At 51.0% G+C, this 20,313-nt stretch overlaps 1 protein-coding gene across 1 annotated transcript in view; it reads left to right on the forward strand.

Annotated features, from left to right (window-relative positions):
* Positions 1 to 20,313, forward strand: part of LOC121855202 (trichohyalin-like) — a 67,860-nt gene that overhangs the window by 30,887 nt on the left and 16,660 nt on the right. The window contains exons 22-25 of the mRNA XM_042350068.1: positions 858 to 1,011; positions 1,465 to 1,578; positions 2,940 to 3,158; positions 3,365 to 3,391. Of these exons, the coding sequence (XP_042206002.1) occupies positions 858 to 1,011; positions 1,465 to 1,578; positions 2,940 to 3,158; positions 3,365 to 3,391 (514 nt within the window). The remainder of the gene's footprint in view (positions 1 to 857; positions 1,012 to 1,464; positions 1,579 to 2,939; positions 3,159 to 3,364; positions 3,392 to 20,313) is intronic.

Here is a 20,313-nt window from a genome sequence, read left to right on the forward strand (position 1 = left end):
AAAATGTTGTGTAAGGAAGGAAGATGTTGAGTAAGGAAGGAAGATGTTGAGTAAGGAAGGAAGATGTTGAGTAAGGAAGGAACATGTTGTGTAAGGAAGGACGATGTTTAGTAAGGAAGGAAGATGTTGCGTAAGGAAGGAAAGGTGTGTAAGGAAAGGAAAGTGTTGAGTAAGGAAGGAAGATATTGAGTAAGGGAAGAACATGAGGGTGTAAGAGGAAATGGTATATAAGGAAAGAGGAAGATGTTGTGTAAGGAAGAAGATGTTGTGTAAGGAAGGAGAAGATGTTACGGAAGTAGGAAGGAACATGGGGTGTAGAGAGATGGTATATAAGGAAGGAAGATGTTGTGTAGGAAGGAAGATGTTGTGTAAGGAGGAAGATGTTGAGTGAAGGAACATGGGTGTAGGAGAAGGAGATGGTATAAGGGGAAGGGAAGATGTTGATGGAAGGAAGATGTTGTGTAAGGAAGGAAGGTGTGTGTGGGGAAGGGGGGGAGGAAGGAGAATGTTGTGTAAGGAAGGGGAAGATGTTGAGTAAGGAAAGGAAGGTGTTGTGTAGGAAGGAAGATGTTGTGTAAGGAAGGAAGATGTTGAGTAAGGAAGGAACATGTTGTGTAACGAAGAAAGATGTTGTGTAAGGAAGGAAGATGTTGTGTAAGGAAGGAAGATGTATAAGGAAGATGGTGTGTAAGGAACATGTTGTGTAAGGAAGGAAGGTGTTGTGTAAGGAAGGAAGATGGTGTATAAGGAAGGAAGATGTTGTGTAAGGAAGGAAGATGTTGTGTAAGGAAGGAAGATGGTGTATAAGGAAGGAAGATGTTGTATAAGATTGTCATTAAAGTCTTGTGGACCCTCAGACGGACACACCATCTGGCAGGAGGACGGTCACTTCCACACACTAGAGATCTCCAGCTCCACTCACGACGACGCCGCTGTGTACTCCGCCTGTGCTGTCAACCCCTTCGGCTCTGTCCTCTGTCGCTGCCGCCTCATCGTTGACTCCGGCCTCAGGTGACTCTTTTTTTCGTTTCTTCACCATGTTTACCTTTAATGGGAAGGGACGTAGGGGGGGGGGTCGCATCACACACAGTCACCGTTCCACCATCCTCTTCCACCTCTTTGTCGTTCATGTTTATTGTTCTATCCGCTTCTTACTAAGTTTCTAACTGATGTCTTGTGTAGAAAATGACTTGAAGATGTACTCGGAAGACTTCCAACTGTTGAATACATATATATATATACTTACACACATACATACATACATACATACATACATACATACATACATACATACATACATGCATACACACAATACGACTACAATGGCGGCTGATTATTGGAACAAAGTCTACTTACATTGCCAAATATTCTAATCCATCATGTGTAACGGTAGTAACTAACTGACCCATAATAAGAGATACATTAAATAATTATGTTTAATGAGTATTTCTTACGTGTCCACAGGTCATACATCTCCCCAATGTTCCTAAAGGAGTTAGAGGACCAGAGTGTGAGGGAAGGATCCACCATCACGATGCAGACGGTCATCGAGGCCTACCCGACCATAGGTGTTGTCTGGTAAGGAGGGGGGGTGGGTGGCACAGAGGGTAATAGGAGGTCACGAGGAGGGTCTGAAGGAAGGGGTACAGTGAAAGACAGTTGTTGTAGGTCAGGGTGGGTCAGGATAATTAGTGGTCAGGGGGAAGGTCTTAGGGAGGAGGTGTAAAGAGGAAGAGAAAGGTGTGGTTGAAGGTGAGGAGTGGTCAAGAAAGTTAGTGGTCAGGGAGGGGGGAGGGGTAAAGAAGAGAAAGGGGAGATTAGAGGTCAGGGGGTGGGGAGAAGAGTGTCACAGAAGAGGTGAGTGGACAGGAAATTTCTGAGAGGATCTATGTTTTATTATTATTATTTTTATTATTATTATTATTATTATTATTATTATTATTATTATTATTATTATTATTATTATTATTATTATTATTATTATTATATTATTATTATTATTATTATTATTATTATTATTATTATTATTATTATTATTATTATTATTATTATTATTATTATTATTATTATTGCTGACGAGAAGTGAATGTGTCGACTGTGTTGCATAAGAGTGAAATAATAAGTTTATCGTGAATTATATTATTATTATTATCGTTGTGGTGCTTCAGGACTTGTTAGTATAGACATAGCTTAAGCCTTCAGTAGTGTGCATGATGTGTGAGGTGTGTTGTAGTGTTTCTTGAGCCTCTGACAGTATATTATCTCTCTTTGCCTCTCCTTCCCCTTCTTCCTGCTTCTCCTAATTTATTCTTCTTTTTTATTTTTTTATTTGTATTTTGTAAACTTCATTTGATTTATCATGGCTCTCTCTCTCTCCTTGACATGGAACACCTGTCACCTTCCTTCACCTGCACATCATCACTACCTGTACTCTGAAATGCGAACACAATCATCATTCTTATCAACACCTTCTCTTGTATTTATAATTTATTTTTGTTCACCTGTCATAATAATATTTCAATAATTATCTTTTTTCCCGGACATAACAACAATGTTTTCTTGATTACATTTGTTAATATTTTTTTTTCCATTTTATAAAACGTCTGTGACTACAATTATTTTTTTTTACTGTTTTAAAATTTTTCTCTTCGTTTATTATTTTTCTTTCATCTTGTTTATCTGTCGTATTTTTTCTCTTATGTTCGCTTATCTTTTGTTGTTCATTTTTGTTCTCTCCTTGTAATCTTTTTTTTTGTCAACCATTGTCTTAATTTTTCTTTTTTTTTTCTTCTATCTTTCCAATCTTTAATTCTTGCTTCCACGCCTCTGTCTTTTATCTTTTCTTTGTTTCTCTCTTGTTCCCCCTGTCCACCCTCATACCCGCCTCTCCTGCTTGGTACGATGGCGTCGCCTTCCCTCCGTGACGCTGGCTACTACAGGCATCGAGACGGCCACCGCATCAGACCCACCCGCAAGCACTCCTTCAGCCTGGACGGGGACGGCCTGGCCACACTGGTAATCCGAGAGGCTAACTACACCGACGGCGGCATCTACACCTGTACCGCCAAGAACGAGATGGGTCACATTGAGTCTCTGTGCCGTGTGTCTGTCTCCTGTACAGACTCGGACCTCGCCTCACGCAAAAGGATATCATCGCGGTGAGTATAGAATCGTTTATCACCTGAGTTAAGCCACATCCTCAGGCCTATTTCTCCTGATGATCAATAGAGAGGTTATTGTTATCGGTTCACAGACTTCCTGGAGGCCAGACTAAGGCTTCATCCTCATACTTCTCAGTCTTAGAGGTGTAGACTAGTCGAGAGAAACATGTCCTGACGTGTTGACGCCTGCGGTTCTCTTTCAGGCTCTGGCACAGCCGTCAAGTGACAGGGTAAACAAACACTGTTTTCCTTCCCCAGCAACTTGCCACTTACTTCTGCAACTTTCTTTACAAATACTTTTTTATATTCCTCTCCACACTGTTGCCGCTGCCTTCATCAGTAGCGCGTATAGTGTTGTACAGTGCACCTAGACCAACTGTGTTATTTTTTATCTATATCTGTCTGCTTAATGTGCTATTTTTTACAGCGAAACTCTGTAGTTGTCGTAGTGGTGGGGGACAGATTCACAAAGGTTCCTACGGTGAATATTTTTTATAATTGGAGATGTACTGCAAGAATTCAACTTAACTCATTGACTTATGGTAAAACACCAAAAATTACTTCGTAAAATAACATCAAAATTATACCGAGAAAAAATGAAGGCAGATAATAATTAAGATTTTCTGCATTAATATAGTGTGGTGTTGAGTGCACGTACTGTATGTAGTTTAGGTAGTCTCTCGGTATAATATTGATGCTCATTTTACATATTTTGTGTTTTAGTTCAGGTCAAGCAGTTGTGTACTTTCTCACCTCTTAGTTTACGAGGAATATTCTCTGTACGACCCTTTGAGCATCTCGTCTCAGTGAGGCTTCTGGCCGAGTGTTCACTAAACTCTTCTTAGTGTGTGAGTCGTCTTGTAGAGCCTCGCCACGCTTCTTACTGTGTGTCCGTCTCTGTGTCTTCTTTGTGACTAAAACTTGATTTATTATGATTAGCAATGTGTTGAAAGTGTAGTACCAATAGTCTTTGTGTACAGTAAGTATATTTTCGGTGGGTTTTATGTGTGTTTGAGGGACTTGATGTTTTAGGACTTCAGGGATGACTGCAGCATATGTACCGCCTGTGTTGTGTTGATGCTGGTGATTATTTTGCCATTATGTATGTGTTTGTGTGTTTTATCACTAAGACAACACAAAAAGATTATCACTGGTACACGGAGCAGTTTAACAGTTCATGTATGGAGTATATTAGTGTTAAGATAAAACAGGTTACATACAGGTACTCATTGTTCTCTCATGTTACTGCTCCAGATGTACCGCCTGAGTCACGTCCAATCTGCAGGACCTTCCACTGCTGGGGGGGCAGTACACACACACACATGTGTTGGGGCCCATGATGGTAGTGGTGGTGGAATGGCACACACACACATGATGGTAGTGGTGGTGGTAATGGCGGGGCAAGCTACACACACATGTGCTGGGGCCATGATGGTAGTGGTGGTGGTAATGGGGGCAGCAACACAATATGCGTCAGCCCATGATGGTAGTGGTGGTGGTAATGGCGGGGCAACACAACAGTGCTGACCAGATGGGTGTGGTAATGGCGGGCAGTAACACACATGTGCTACCATGATGGTAGTGGTGGTGGTAATGCGGGCAGTACACAACACGGCCTCATGTGCTGGTGGGTAATGGGGGTAGCACAAACACATGTGCGAGCCCATGATGCAGTGGTGGTAATGGCGGGCAGTACACACACGTGTCAGCCCATGATGGAGTGGTGGTGGTAATGGCGGGCATACACAATGCGCGAGCCCATGATGGTGGTGGTGGTAATGGGGGCAGTACACACGCATGTGCTGGGACCATGATGGTAGTGGTGGTGGTAATGGCGGGGCAGTACACGCATGTGCTGGGAGCCCATGATGGTAGTGGTGGTGAGTAATGGGGGCAGTCACACATGCTGGGAGCCCATGATGGTAGTGGTGGTGGTAATGGCGGGGCAGTACACACACATGTGCTGGGGCCCGCATGATGGTAGTGGTGGTGGTAATGGCGGGCAGTACACACACACGTGTTGGAGCCATGATGTAGTGGTGGGGGAATGGCAGTACACACACATGTGCTGAGCCTGATGGTAGTGGTGGTGGTAATGGCGGGCAGTACACACACATGTGCTGGGGCCCATGATGGTAGTGGTGGTGTGTAATGGCGGGCAGTACACACACACATGTGCTAGAAGCCCATGATGGTAGTGGTGGTGGAATGGCGGGGCAGTACACACATGTGCTGGGAGCCCATGTGTTGGTAGTGGTGAGATTGTAGTAATGGCAGGGCAGTACACACACATGTGCTGGGAGGCCCATGATGATGGTAGTGGTGGTGGCAGTAATGGCGGGGGCAGTACACACACATGTGCTGGGGCCCATGATGGTAGTGGTGAGGTGGTAATGGAGGCAGTACACACACATGGGGCCCATGATGGTAGTGGTGGTGGTAATGGCGGGGGCAGTACACACACGCATGCTGGGAGCCCTTGATGGTAGTGGTGTGGTGGTGGTAATGGCAGGGCAGTACACACACATGTGCCAGGGCCCATGATGATGGTAGTGGTGGTAGTAATGGCAGGGCAGTACACACACACATGCTGGGGCCCATGATGAGAGTGGCAGTGGTGGTGGTAATGGCGGGGCAGTACACACACACATGTGCTGGGAGCCCATGATGGTAGTGGTGGTAATGGGGGCGAGTACACACACATGTGCTGGGAGCCCATGATGGTAGTGGTGGTGGTAATGGCGGGCAGTACACACACACACATGTGCTGCTGGGAGCCCATGATGGTAGTGGTGGTAATGGCGAGGCAGTACACACACATGTGTTGAGGGGCCGTGATGGTGAGTGGTGGTGTGTGGCAGGGCAGTACACACACATGTGCTGGAGGCCATGATGGTAGTAGTATTGAAGTAATGGGGGAATACACACACACATGCTAGGGCATGATGAAAGTAGTAGTGGTGGTAATAGCGGGGCAGTACACACACATGTGCTAGGGCCCATGATGGTAGTGGTGAGGTGGTAATGGCGGGGTGATACACACACACACACACATGTGTTGGGGAGCCGTGATGGTAGTGGTGGTGGTAATGGCAGGGGCAGTGATACACACACATGTGCTGGGAAGGCCCATGATGGTGGTGGTGGTGGTAATGGGGGCAGTACACACACATGTGCTGGGGGCCCATGATGGTAGTGGTGGTGAGAAGCAATGGCGGGGCAGTACACACGCATGTGCTAGAGAACCCGTGATGGTAGTGGTGAGAGGTAGTAATGGCAGGGCAGTACACACGCATGTACTGGGAGCCACATGATGGTAGTAGTGAGTAGTATGCTTGAGATACACACACACATATGCTGAAACAATGATAGTAGTAGTGATGATAGTATGGCAGAGGCAGTACACACACTGTATACTAGAACCTTATGATAGTAGTAGTAGTAGTAATATAGCAGAACATGATACACACACATATGCTAGAGCCCACTGATATGAAGCCCAGTAGTGAAGTGATGGCCAATAGAGCAGTACACACACTGTGCTGGGGCCCATCTGATGTGGTAGTGGTGAGGTGTGGTAATGGCGGGGCAGTACACACATGTGCTGGGGCCCATGATGAGGCACTGAGGTATTGGTGGCAATGGCGGGGCAGTACACGCATGTGCTAGAGCCCCATATTAACAAATCTAGTAGTGGTAAGTAATAGCAGGGCAGTACACACACGCATATGCTAGGAAACCGTAGTAGTAGTGGTAGTAATGGCAGGGCAGTACACACACATGTGCTGAAACCCATGATATGGTAGTAGTGAGGTAGGAATAGCAGAGGCAGTACACACGCATGTGTGCTTCCAGGAAACCGTGATAGTAGTGGTGGTAATGACAGAGGCGATTCACGCATGTGCTGGGAGCCGTGATGGTAGTGGTGGTGGTATGGCGGGGCAGTACACGCATGTGCTGGGAGCCGTGATGGTAGTGGTGTGAGTGGTAATGGCGGGGCAGTACACACATGTGCTGGGAGCCGTGATGGTAGTGGTGAGGTGAGTAATGGGGAGGCAGTACACACACATGTGGCAGGAGCCGTGATGGTGAGAGTGGTGGTGGCCAATGGCGGGGCAGTACACACACACGCATGTGCTGGGGCCCATATGATGGTAGTGGTGGTGAAATGGCGGGGCAGTACACACGCATGTGCTGGGAGCCGTGATGGTAGTGGTGGTGGTAATGACGGGGCAGTACACACACACATGTGTGCTGGGAGCCGTGTGATGGTAGTGGTGGCCTTGGTGTGGCGGGGGGCAGTACACACACACACACATGTGCTGGGAGCCGTGATGGTAGTGGTGGTGGTAATGGCGGGGCAGTACACACACACACACACATGTGCTGCAGGGCCATGATGAGTGAGGTGGTGGTAATGGGGGGGCAGTACACACACGCGTGCTGGGGCCCATGATGGTGGCAGTGGTGGTGGTAATGGGGGCGAGTACACACGCATGTGCTGGGGCCCATGATGAGTAGTGGTGGTGTGTGGTAATGGGGGGGCAGTACACACACACATGTGCTGGGGCCCATGATGATGGTAATGGTGGTGTGTGGCGGGGCAGTACACACACGCACGCATGTGTGCTGGGAGCCGTGATGGTAGTGGTAATTGAAACAATGGCGAGGCGAGTACACACGCATGCTGCGCCCATGATGGTAGTGGTGGTGGTAATGGCGGGGCAGTACACACACACACATGTGCTGAGGCCGTGATGACAGTGGTGAGGAGGAGGTGGCCAATGGCGGGGGGCAGTACACACGCATGTGCTGGGGCCCATGATGGTAGTGGTGGTAGTAATGGCAGGAGCAGTACACACGCATGTGCTGGGAGCCCATGATGGTAGTAATTGAGGTAGTATGGGGAGCAGTACACACACATGTGCTGGAGGCCCATGATGGTAGTGTGGTGGTAGTAATGGCAGAGGCAGTATTACACACACGCATGTGCTGGGGCCCATGATGATGGTAGTGGTGGTAGTAATGGCAGGGGGCAGTACACACACGCACATGTGCTGGGGCCCATGATGGTAGTGGTGGTGGTAATGGCGGGGCAGTACACACACTGTGGAGCCGTGATGGTAGTGTGGTGATTGGTAATGGCAGGCAGTACACACACATGTGCTGGGGAGCCCATGATGGTAGTGAGTATTGAAGGTGTTAGGAATAGCGGGGCAGTACACATGTGTTTCTGGGAGCCGTGATGGTAGTGTGTGGTGTGGCCAATGACGGGGGCAGTTCACACGCATGTGCTGGAGCCGTGATGGTAGTGGTGGTAATGGCGGGGCAGTACACACATGCTACAGAGCAATGATGAGTGGTGGTGTAGTAATGACGGGGCAGTACACACGCATGTGCTGGGAGCCGTGATGGTGAGTAGTGGTGGTAATGACAGGGCAGTTCACACACGCATGTGCTGGGAGCCCGTGATGGTAGTGGTGGTGGTAATGACGGGGGCAGTACACACACACGCATGTGCTGGGAGCCGTGATGGTAGTGGTGGTGGTAATGACAGGGGCAGTACACACGCATGTGCTGGGAGCCGTGATGTGGTAGTGGTGGTGGTAATGACGGGGCAGTACACACGCATGTGCTGGGAGCCGTGATGGTAGTGGTGGTGGTAATGACGGGGGCAAAACACACACATGCTGGGGCCTGTGATGGTAGTGAGGTGGTGGTAATGGCAGGGGCAGTACACACACACACATGTGCTGGGAGCCTGTGTCATAGCAGTGGTGAGTAGTAATGGCGGGGCAGTACACACACATGCTAGCCTCTCATGGCGGTGGTGGTATGGCAGGGCAGTACACACACCTTTGCTGGGAGCCTCCAGCAGTGGTGGTAGTAATGGCGGAGACGAGAGTACACACACCTTTGCTGGGGTCACTTAGCAGTGGTGGTGTGTGGCGGGGCAGTACACACCTTTGCTGGGAGGCCTCATAGCAGTGGTGGTGGTAATGGCGGGGCAGTACACACACAGGAACCTCATAGCAGTGGTGGTAGTAATGGCAGGGGCAGTACACACACACTGCCAGAACACTCTCATAGCGGCAGTGAGTAGTAATGGCAGGGCGAGGAAGTACACACCTTGCTGAGGCCTCTCATAGCAGTGGTGGTGGCCAATAGCGAGGCAGTACACACACACATGTGCTAAGGAGCCTCTCTCTCATAGCAGTGGTAGTAGCCAATAGCGAAGGCAGTACACACACATGTGCTGGGAGCCTCAGAGTAGTGAGAGGAGGAGGAGGTGGCGAGGCAGTACACACACATGTGCTGGGAGCCCAAAGTGATGTGGTAGTGGTGGTGTGTGCTTGGGGCAGTACACACACATGTGCTGGGAGCCGTGATGGTAGTGGTGGTGGTATTGTCGGGGCAGTACACACATGTGCTGGGAGCCGTGATGGTAATTGGCATTGGTGGTAATGGCGGGGCAGTACACACACATGTGCTGGGAGCCGTGATAGTAGTGGTGGTGTGTGGCGGGAGTTCACACACATGTGCTGGGGCCTGTCATAGCAGTAGTGGTGTGTGTGGTGCGGGCCAGTACACACACACACATGTGCTGGGAGCCGTGATAGTAGTGGTGGTGGTATTGTCCGGGGCGGTACACACACACATGCTGGGGCCTCTCCTTGGTAGTGGTGGTGGTAATGGCAGGGCAGTACACACACCTTTGTGGGAGACCTCCTCTCACTTAGCAGTGAGGTGGTGGTAATGGCGGGGCAGTACACACACACATGTGCTGAGGAGCCGTGATAGTAGTGGTGATTGTGTATTGTCGGGGCAGTACACACACACATGTGCTGGGAGCCGTGATAGTAGTGGTGGTGGTAATGGCGGGGCAGTACACATGTGCTGGGAACCCGTGATAGTAGTGGTGTGTGGCGGGAGCAGTTCACACACACACATGTGCTGGGGCCTGTCATGAAGCATTGGTGAGTGGTAATGAGGGCAGTACACACACATGTGCTAGGAGCCGTGATAGTGTGGTGGTGGTAATGGCGGGGCAGTTCACACACATGTGCTGGGAGCCGTGATAGCGAAATGGTGGTGGCCAATGGCAGGGGCAGTTCACACATGGTAGCAGGAGCCTGTGTCACTTAGCAGTAGTGGTGGTGAGCATGAGGGCAGTACACACACACATGTGCTGGAGCCGTGATAGTAGTGGTGGTGGTGATGGCGGGGCAGTTCACACACACACATGTGCTGGGAGCCTGTCATAGTAGTAGTGAGTGAGGTAATGGCGGGGCAGTACACACATGTGCTAGAGAGCCGTGATGTAGTAGTGGTGAGAGGTAGTAGTAATGGCAGGGGCAGTTCACACACATGTGCTTCCAGTGCCTGTCTCATAGTAGTGGTAGTGGTAATGGCAGGCAGTACACACACACACATATGCTGGAGCCATATTAAATGAGTGAGTGAGTGAGTATTGTCGGGGAGCAGTACACACATGTGTGCTGGGAGATCCGTGATAGTAGTGGTGGTGGTAATGGCGGGGCAGTTCACACATGTGCTGGGAGCCTGTGTCGCCAGTAGTGGTGGTGGTATGGCGGGCAGTACACACACACACATATGTGCTGGGAGCCGTGATTGATAATGAAGGTGGTGAGGTGGTAATGGCGGGGCAGTTCACACACATGTGCTGGTGCCTGTCATAGTAGTGGTAGTGGCCAATGGCGGGGCAGTTCACACACACATGTGCTGGGAGCCTGTCACATAGTAGTGGTGGTGGTAATGGCGGGGCAGTACACACATGTGCGTGGTGGTGGTATTGTAGGAGGCAGTACACACACATGTGTGCTGGGAGCCGTGTTAGTGAAAGTGGTGGTGGTAATGGCGAGGGCAGTTCACACACTGTGCAGGCCTGTCATGGTAGTGGTGGTGGTAATGGCGGGGCAGTACACACATGAACGTGATAGTAGTGGTGGTGGCCAATGGCGGGGCAGTTCACACACATGTGCTGGTGCCTGTCGCAAAGTAGTGGTGAGAGTAGTAGCTAGCGGGGCAGTACACACATGTGCTGGGAAACCATGATAGTGGTAGTAGTGGTATTGTCAGGGCAGTACACACACATGTGCTGGGAGCCGTGATAGTAGTGGTGGTGGCCATTGGGCAGTACACACACACACATGTGCTGGGAAACCGTGATAGTAGTAGTGAGTGGTATTGTCGGGGCAGTACACACATGCTGAGGCAATGATAGTAGTGAGGTGAGTGATGTGTAATGTCAGTACACACACACACATGTGCTGAGCCTGTCATAGTAGTGGTGGTGGTATTGTCGGGGCAGTACACACACATGTGCTAGGAGGAGCCGTGATGGTGTGGTGGTGTGTGGCGGGGCAGTACACACACATGTGCTAGAGACCTGTCATGGTAATTGGTGGTGTGTGTCGGGGCAGTACACACACATGTGCTTGGGGCTGTGATAGTAGTGGTGGTGGTATTGTCGAAGGGGCAGTACACACACATGCTGGGAGCCGTGATAGTAGTGGTGGTGGTATTGTCGGGGCAGTACACACACACATGTGCTGGGGAGCCGTGATAGTAGTGGTGGTGGTAATGGCGGGGCAGTACACACACACATGTGCTGGGAGCCCGTGATGTAGTGGTGGTGGTGGCCAATGTCCGGGGCAGTACACACACATGTGCTGAGGCAATGATAGTAGTGGTGGTGGTATTGTCGGGGCAGTACACACACATGTGCTGAGAGCCGTGATAGTAGTGGTGGTGTGTGGCGGGGCAGTTCACACACACATGCTGGGAACCATGATAGTAGTGTTAATTGGTATTTATTGTCGGGGCAGTACACACACACATGAGCCGTGTTAGTAGTGGTGGTGGTGGTAATGTCAGGGAGCTAGTACACACACATGTGCTGGAGCCTGTCATAGTAGTGGTGGTAGTATTGTCAGGGCAGTACACACACATGTGCAGGAGCCGTGATAGTAGTGGTGAGGTGGTAATGGCGGGGCAGTTCACACACATGTGCTGAGGTGCCTGTCATAGTAGTGGTGGTGGTAATGGCGGGGCAGTATTTTACACACACATGTGCTGGGAGCCATGATAGTAATAATTGGTGGTATTGTCGGGGGCAGTACACACATGTGCTGGGAACCGTGATATTAGTAGTGGTGGTGGTGGTAATGTCGGGGCAGTACACACACATGTGCTGGGGGCCGTGATAGTAGTGGTGGTGGTGGGCATGTCGGGGCAGTACACACACACATGTGCTGGAGACCCGTGATAGTAGTGGTGGTGGTGGTAATGTCGGGCAGTACACACACATGTGCTGGGAACCGTGATAGTAGTGGTGAGTGGTAGTATTGTCGGGGCAGTACACACATGTGCTGAAACCGTGATATAGTAGTGGTGGTGGTAATGGCAGGGCGAGTACACACACATGTGTGCTGGGAGCCTGTCATAGTAGTAATTGAAGTGGTAATGGCGGGCAGTACACACATGTGCTGGGAGCCGTGATGGTAGTGGTGGTGGTGGTATGGCGGGCAGTTCACACACATGTGTGCTGGGAACCGTGATATTATGGTGGTGTGTGGCGGGGCAGTACACATGCTGGGAGCCTGTCATAGCAGTGGTGGTGGTAATGGCAGGGGCAGTACACACACATGTGCTAGAGCCGTGATGGTAGTGGTGGTGGCCAATGAGGGCAGTACACACACATGTGCTGAGAGCCGTGATAGTAGTGTGGTGAGGTAGTAATGGCAGGCAGTACACACACATGTGTGCTGGGAGCCTGTCTCATAGTAGTGGTGGTGTGAGTATTATTGTGGGGCAGTACACACACATGTGTTGAGGGCCGTGATAGTAGTGGTGGTGTGATGGCCAATGTCCCAGGGAGCGAAGTACACACATGTGCTAGGAGCCGTGATAATAGTAGTAGTGGTGGGTGGTAATGTCAGAGGCAGTACACACACACACACATGTGTTGGGGAGCCCGTGATAGTAGTGGTGTGGTGTGTAATGTCGGGGCAGTACACACACATGTGTGCTGGGATCCGTGATGGTGAGTGGTGGTGAGTAATGGCGGGGCAGTACACACATGCTGGGGGCCGTGATGGTAGTGAAATTGTGGTGTATTGTCCGGGGGCAGTACACACACATGTGCTGGGATCCCGTGATGGTAGTGGTGGTGGTAATGTCGGGGCAGTATTACACACACATGTGCTGCTAGGAAACCGTGATAGTAGTGGTGGTGGTAATGTCAGGGCAGTACACACACACATGTGTTCAGGGCCGTGATAGTAGGGGTGGTGGTATGTCGGGGCAGTACACACACATGTGCTGGGATCACGTGATGGTGAAGTGGTGGTGGTAATGTCAGGGCAGTACACACACACATGTGCTGAGGATCCGTGATGGTAGTGGTGGTGGTAATGTCGGGGCGGTACACACACACATGTGCTTTGGGATCCGTGATGAGTGTGTCCGGGGCGAGTACACACACATGTGCTGGGATCCGTGATAGTAGTGGTGGTGGTAATGTCGGGCAGTACACACATGTGCTGGGAAACCGTGATCGTAGTGGTGGTGGTAGTAATGTCGGGGCAGTACACACACATGTGTTGGGGGCCGTGATAGTAGTGGTGGTGGTAATGTCAGGGCAGTACACACACACATGTGCTGGGATGCGTGATGGTAGTGGTGTGGTGTGGTAATGTCGGGGCAGTACACACACACATGTGCTGGGAGCCGTGATGGTAGTGGTGAGTAGTATGGCGGGGCAGTACACACACATGTGCTTTAGGATCCGTGATGGTAGTGGTGGTGGCCAATGTCGGGGCAGTACACACACACATGTGCTGGGATCCGTGATGGTAGTGGTGTGAGAGGTAGTAATGTCAGGGGCAGTACACACACACATGTGCGCACAGAGCCGTGATAGTGGTGGTGTGTGTGTCGGGGCAGTACACACACATGTGCTACAGGATCCGTGATAGTAGTGGTGGTGTGGTAATGTCGGGGCAGTTCACACATGCTGAGGCCCATGATGGTAGTGGTGAGAGTGGCCAATGTCGAGGCCAGTACACACATGTGTGCTGCTGGGAGCCGTGATAGTAGTGGTGGTGGTATTGTCGGGGCAGTACACACACATGTGCTACAGGATCCGTGGTAGTGGTGGTGGCATGTCGGGCAGTACACACACACATGTGCTGGATCCGTGGTATTGGTAATTGAAGTATGTGGCGGGAGTTCACACACACACATGTGCTGGGGGCCGTGATGAGCCGTGATGAGTAGTGGTGGTGGTAATGGGGCAGTACACACATGTGCTGGGGCCGCAGCTCAGTCCTCGCTGTTGACGGAGCAAATATGCACTTAAGCACATCTGACCCTCACTGTTGAGCTGCGGACCCGGCCCACCACCCTCAAAGACTCGTAAGTCAAAAAGAAAAAGAAATTATTCCCGCAAGGTCTAGACGTGAGGATGCATCTGACCGCCTCATCTTAGCAAATGATGTCGATTATATGGTGAGACTTGACTGTCAACTGTATGGGTTAACTCATTCTTAGGGTAGAGAAAGTATCGTGCGGCTGTTGGAGAATTTGGAGGTTTGAGTCAAGGGGGTTCTTGTTATGGGGGGTCAGTGAGGGCATGAAGGTCAGTTGGTGGACAAGGAGTGGTGGGGATACAATAAAATACTCACACGTTACTTCGGTAATGTTTATCCTAGCCACACGCTGAGTGTTAGGCGCGATTCCGGAATCCCTGGGAGGAGAAACTATGACGTGTATGGTGTTTGACCATACGACATCAATGACCCTGACCTGACCTAACATACCTCGACTATCTTCCGGTTGAGTTATATAAAGTTTGGGTGGTTTGTGTCGTATATTATCGTCATTAATTTATGAGATTACTTATACAGTAATAAGAGCGTGTAGTACCAGAAACACCAATTGAATTCTCATAAGTCAGACCAACTAAATACTTTCCTCACATTCCCTGACAATGATAGGTGTGTCAGCCGTCAGCTGTTGGCCACACTGCATCAGGGACAACAATAGTGTCTGTGAGACGACGGTTGAGAGCTGGACACAAGTGTTGTATGAATTAACACTGGCAGGAGGCAGACAAATTGGTTTGTACAGATCCAGAGTGAGTCGTGGCGGGGTTTATGGGTCACGACCCAGATTTACGAAGATTCTGTACGTTTTTGTCTCCTAACTGATGCTAAGTGAACGTATCTAGTTAAGGTAAAGTTACAATATAGTTTGTCTCCTCACTGGAGCTATCTCGCGCCCAGCCTCGTTCTTCCCCAGGGCCGCCCACTGCACGTGTCAACTTAATTAGTAATTAATAATGTCAGTAATACAGTTGAGGCCAAGTTCTTAGTTACACTTGACTTAATATTGTGATGCCGTAGAGACAACCGTACCTACTCTTTTGTAACATTAGTGACTCAGAAGACACTCACAAGTATTTTATTTGCTAAGTTATTAAAATATTGACCTGGTCTGGTACTCGAACAGGTGTACTACTCGAGGATTAAGACAACGTTCCCTCGTGAGCCAGACTGATCACGTCCTCTCTGGACCCTGGCTGGCTAAAAATAACTTCCTGAGCCCTTTATTTTGTCATCGCCTGAAGATTAGTGTGTGTGGAGGTGGTGTGTGTGAGGTGGGTGTGGAGGTGGTGTGTGGAGGTGGTGGAGGTGGTGGTGTGTGGAGATGGTGTGTGGAGGTGGTGTGTAGTGGTGGTGTGAGGTGGTGGTGTGTGGAGGTGGTGTGGAGGTGGTGTGTGTAGTGGTGGTGTGAGGTGGTGGTGTGTGGAGATGGTGTGTGGAGGTGGTGGTGGTGGTGGTGGTGGAGGTGGTGGTGTGTGGAGGTGGTGTGGAGGTGGTGTAGTGGTGGTGGGAGGTGGTGGTGTGTGGAGGTGGTGTGTGGAGGTGGTGTGTGTGGAGGGTGGTGTGTAGTGGTGGTGGAGGTGGTGGTGTGTGGAGGTGGTGTGTGGAGGTGGTGTGTGTGGTGGTGTGGAGGTGGTGGTGTGTGGAGGTGGTGTGTGTGGAGGTGGGTGTGTGGTGGTGGTGTGTGGAGGTGGTGTGTGTGGAGTGAGTGGTGGTGTGGAGGTGGTGGTGTGTGGAAGTGATGTGTGTGGAGGTGGTGTGTGTGGAGGTGGTGTGTGGTGGTGGTGTGAGGTGGTGGTGTGTGTGGAAGTGGTGTGTGTGGAGGTGGTGTGTGTGGAGGAGGTGTGTGTGGAGGTGGTGTGTGTGGAGGTGGTGTGTGTGGAGGTGGTGGTGGGTGTGTGTGTGGTGGTGGTGTGTAGTGGTGGTGTGGAGGTGGTGGTGGAAGTGGTGTGTGGAGGTGGGGTGTGGAGGTGGTGTGAGGTGGTGTGTGGTGTGTGTTGTGGTGGTGTGTGGTTGTGTGTTGTGGTGGTGTGGTGGTGGTGGTGTGTGGTGGTGTGGTGTGTGTGGTGGTGATGGTGTGTTGTGGTGGTGTGTGTGTGTGTGTGTGGTGGTGGTGTGTGGTGGTGGTGTGTGGTGGTGGTGGTGTGTGTGGTGGTGGTGTGTGTGGTGGTGGTGTGTGGTGGTGTGTGGTGGTGGTGTGTGGTTGTGTTGTGGTGGTGTGTGGTGGTGGTGGTGTATGGTGGTGGTGTGGTGGTGGTGTGGGTGGTTGTGTGTTGTGGTGGTGTGTGGTGGTGGTGGTGTGTGTGTGTGGTGGTGGTGTGGTGGTTGTGGTTGTGTTGTGGTGGTGTGTGGTGGTGGTGGTGTGGTGGTGGTGTGTGTGTGTGGTGGTGGTGTGTGGTGGTGGTGTGTGGTGGTGGTGGGTGGTGGTGGTGTGTGGTTGTGTGTTGTGGTGGTGTGGTGGTGGTGGTGGTGGTTGTGTGTTGTGGTGGTGTGTGTGTGGTGGTGGTGTGTGTGTGTGGTGGTGGTGTGGTGGGTGGTGGTGGTGTGGTGGTGGTGTGCGGTTGTGTGTTGTGGTGGTGTGTGGTGGTGGTGGTGTGTGTGGTGTGGGTGGTGTGTGGTTGTGTGTTGTGGTGGTGGTGTGTAGTGATGGTGTACGGTGATGGTGGTGTGTGATTGTGAGGAAAATGGTGTGTGGTGGTGATGGTGTATGGTGGTGATATTTGTGTATGCTAGTGATGGTGTATGGTGTGTGGTTGAGGTGTGTAGTGGTGGTGTGTGTGGTGTGTGATTGTGGTGTGTGGTTCTGACGTGTGTGGTGGAGTGTGGTTGTGGAGTGTGGTTTGTGGAGGTGGTGAGTGGTTGTGGCTGTGGTGATGGTGTGTGGTTGTGGTGTGTGTGTGGTGGTGGTGTGTGTGGTTGTGGTGTGTGTGGTGGTGGTGGTGTGTGGTTGTGGTGTGTGGTTGCTATGCTGGTGTGTGGTGGCGGTGTTGTGGTTGTGGTGGTGTGTGGTGGTGGTGGTGTGGGGTGTGGTGGTGTGGTGGTGGTGGTGGTGGTGTGGTGGTGGTGGTGGTGTGGTGTGTGGTGGTGGTGTGTGGTGTGTGGTGGGTGGTGGTGGTGGTGGTGGTGTGTGGTGGGTGGTGGTGGTGGGTGGTGGTGGTGTGTGGTGGTGGTGGTGGTGGTGTATGTGGTGGTGTGGTGGTGTGGTGGTGGTGTGGTGTGGTGGTGGTGGTGGTGGTGGTGGTGGTGGTGGTGGTGGTGGTGTGGTGGTGGTGGTGGTGGTGTGGTGGTGGTGTGTGGTGGTGGTGGTGGTGGTGGTGGTGGTGTGGTGTGGTGGTGGTGGTGGTGGTGGTGGTGGTGTGTGGTGGTGGTGTGGTGGTGGTGGTGGTGGTGGTGTGTGGTGGTGGTGGTGTGTGGTGGTGGTGGTGTGGTGGTGGTGGTGTGTGGTGGTGGTGGTGGTGGTGGTGGTGGTGTGGTGGTGGTGGTGGTGGTGGTGTGGTGGTGGTGTGTGTGGTGGTGTGGTGGTGGTGGTGGTGTGTGTGGTGGTGGTGGTGTGGTGGTGGTGGTGGTGGTGTGTGTGGTGGTGGTGTGGTGGTGGTGGTGGTGGTGGTGTGGTGGTGGTGGTGTGTGGTGTGGTGGTGGTGGTGTGGTGGTGGTGGTGGTGTGTGGTGGTGGTGGTGGTGTGTGGTGGGGTGTGTGGTGGTGGTGGTGTGGTGGTGTGTGGTGTGTGTGGTGGTGTGTGGTGTGGTGTGTGGGTGTGTGGTGTGGTGTGTGGTGGTGGTGTTCTGTGGTTGTGGTGGTGGTTGTGGTGTGGTGTTGTGTGGTTGTGGTGGTATTGTGTGTTGGTGAGGTGTGGGTGGTGTGTGGTGATGGTGGAGTGTGGTTGTGGTGGTGGAGTATGGTTGTGGTGTGTGTGGTGCGTGTGGTTGTGTGGTGTGGTGGTGTGGTGGTAGTGTGTGGGTGTGCTGGTGTGTGGTGGTGGTGGTGGTGGTGGTGGTGGTGGTGTGGTGGTGTGTGGTTTGTGGTGGTGTGTGGTGGTGCGTGGTGGTGGTGGTGGTGGTGTGTGGTGGTGGTGGTGGTGGTGGTGGTGTGTGGTGGTGGTGTGTGTGGTTGTGTGGTGGTGGTGTGTGGTTGTGGTGGTGATGGTGTGTGGTTGTGGTGGTGGTGTGGGGCCAGGATGGTGGTGTGGGCCAGGTGGCAGTGTGTGTGGCTGTGGTGGTGGACTGGTGGTAGTGTGGCAGTGGTGGTGTGTGGTTGTAGTAAGTGACTGTGGGGTGGTGGTGTGTATGGTGGTGGTGTGTGTGGTTGTGGTGTGACGTGGTGGTGGTGGTGGTGGTGGGTGGTGGTGTTGTGGAGTGTGGTTGTGGTGTGTGGTGGTAGTGTGTGGTTGTGGTGGTAGTGTGTGGTTGTGGTGGTAGTGTGTGGTTGTGTTGGTAGTGTGTGGTTGTGGTGGTAGTGTGTGGTGGTGGTGTGTGGTGGTGGTGTGTGTGGTGGTGTGTGTGGAGGTGGTGTGTGGTGGTGGTAATAGTAGTAGTGCTGGTGGTGGTTGTGACAGTAGTGAAGATGGCAGTAGTCATGGTACTAGTGGTGACTGAAGGTAGTTGATAGTACTGGTGAATTTTGAATTTGAATGGTGGTGGTTGTGGGTGGTGGTGGTGGAGTGAGGCGGCCACCAGCTCCTCCCCACCCACCAGCCCAGACGACGAGAGAGAGAGAGAGAGAGAGAGAGAGAGAGAGAGAGACTATCATCAGCATCAGGTAACAGGTGAGGAAAATAGCGGGAAAAAAAATACGCTTCGATTCTGTGCGGACGGTCATGATGTTGGTGAACCGTGTACGGGGATATTTCACCCTTGTGTACTGGTGGTTTAAGGACGGTAATCACATGACAGTTTTATGGTGTTGGTGCTGTGGGGAGTCGTGTGAGCGTCTATAGTTGAACTTACGCTGCTGCTGTTTGTGAGGAGACATATGAGCGTCTTTCATTTATGCATGTCAATAGCGAACCATTATTGTAAGTGACCGGCAAGCTGTCGAGGCCACGTAACAAGGAGAGCTCCATCTATGTCACACACTGATATCTATTGTCATCATAGTCGCATTGATCTGTGTCCTGATTTTTCACTCAATTGTGAGACAGTAATCGGGGCTGAATCGGGTGGGTTATCGGCACTAATGGAGACATTCAAAGCAGTGTAATGGTAGACGTATATCCTGGTCTTCTCTCTGACGTCCTGTGGTAAGTTGGCGTCTTGGAGATGATCTGAGAAACTCCTGCTGTGGGTCATATCAAGATCTAAATGTTGGCGCGTGACTCTTTGTGTGTGTGTGTGTGTGTGTGTGTGTGTGATTTGATTAGTTTATTTTGTTGCCATAGCGGTTACTTTATTGTGCACCCCACACTCATCCCAGCGGTAGCGCAAAAGGATTACAGAGTAGAGTTTACAACGGGTCATAATAATTAACCCCCGTTGTCAGGATATTATGGCACTGAATGTTACACAGTATTTCAATTACACTATTTGTTTAGTTCTATACATAAAGGGTAACTTATTCACAAATGCGTGAGTACAGGCGTGTGAGGCAGTATGTCTGGCCTCACACTTTGTTATTCACATTTACGTGAGAGGTATTCAAGCACATTGTGTATTTGGTTCTGAACATGAGAACTGATATAGTTACTAAGTACAAAAAGTGGATACAATCTTAATATATCGGCTATCTTGTCATTAGAGATGAAGTGTGCC

The sequence above is a fragment of the Homarus americanus genome, unplaced genomic scaffold (genome assembly GCF_018991925.1).
Source record: "Homarus americanus isolate GMGI-L3 unplaced genomic scaffold, GMGI_Hamer_2.0 scaffold40730, whole genome shotgun sequence".
NCBI lineage: Eukaryota > Metazoa > Arthropoda > Malacostraca > Decapoda > Nephropidae > Homarus > Homarus americanus.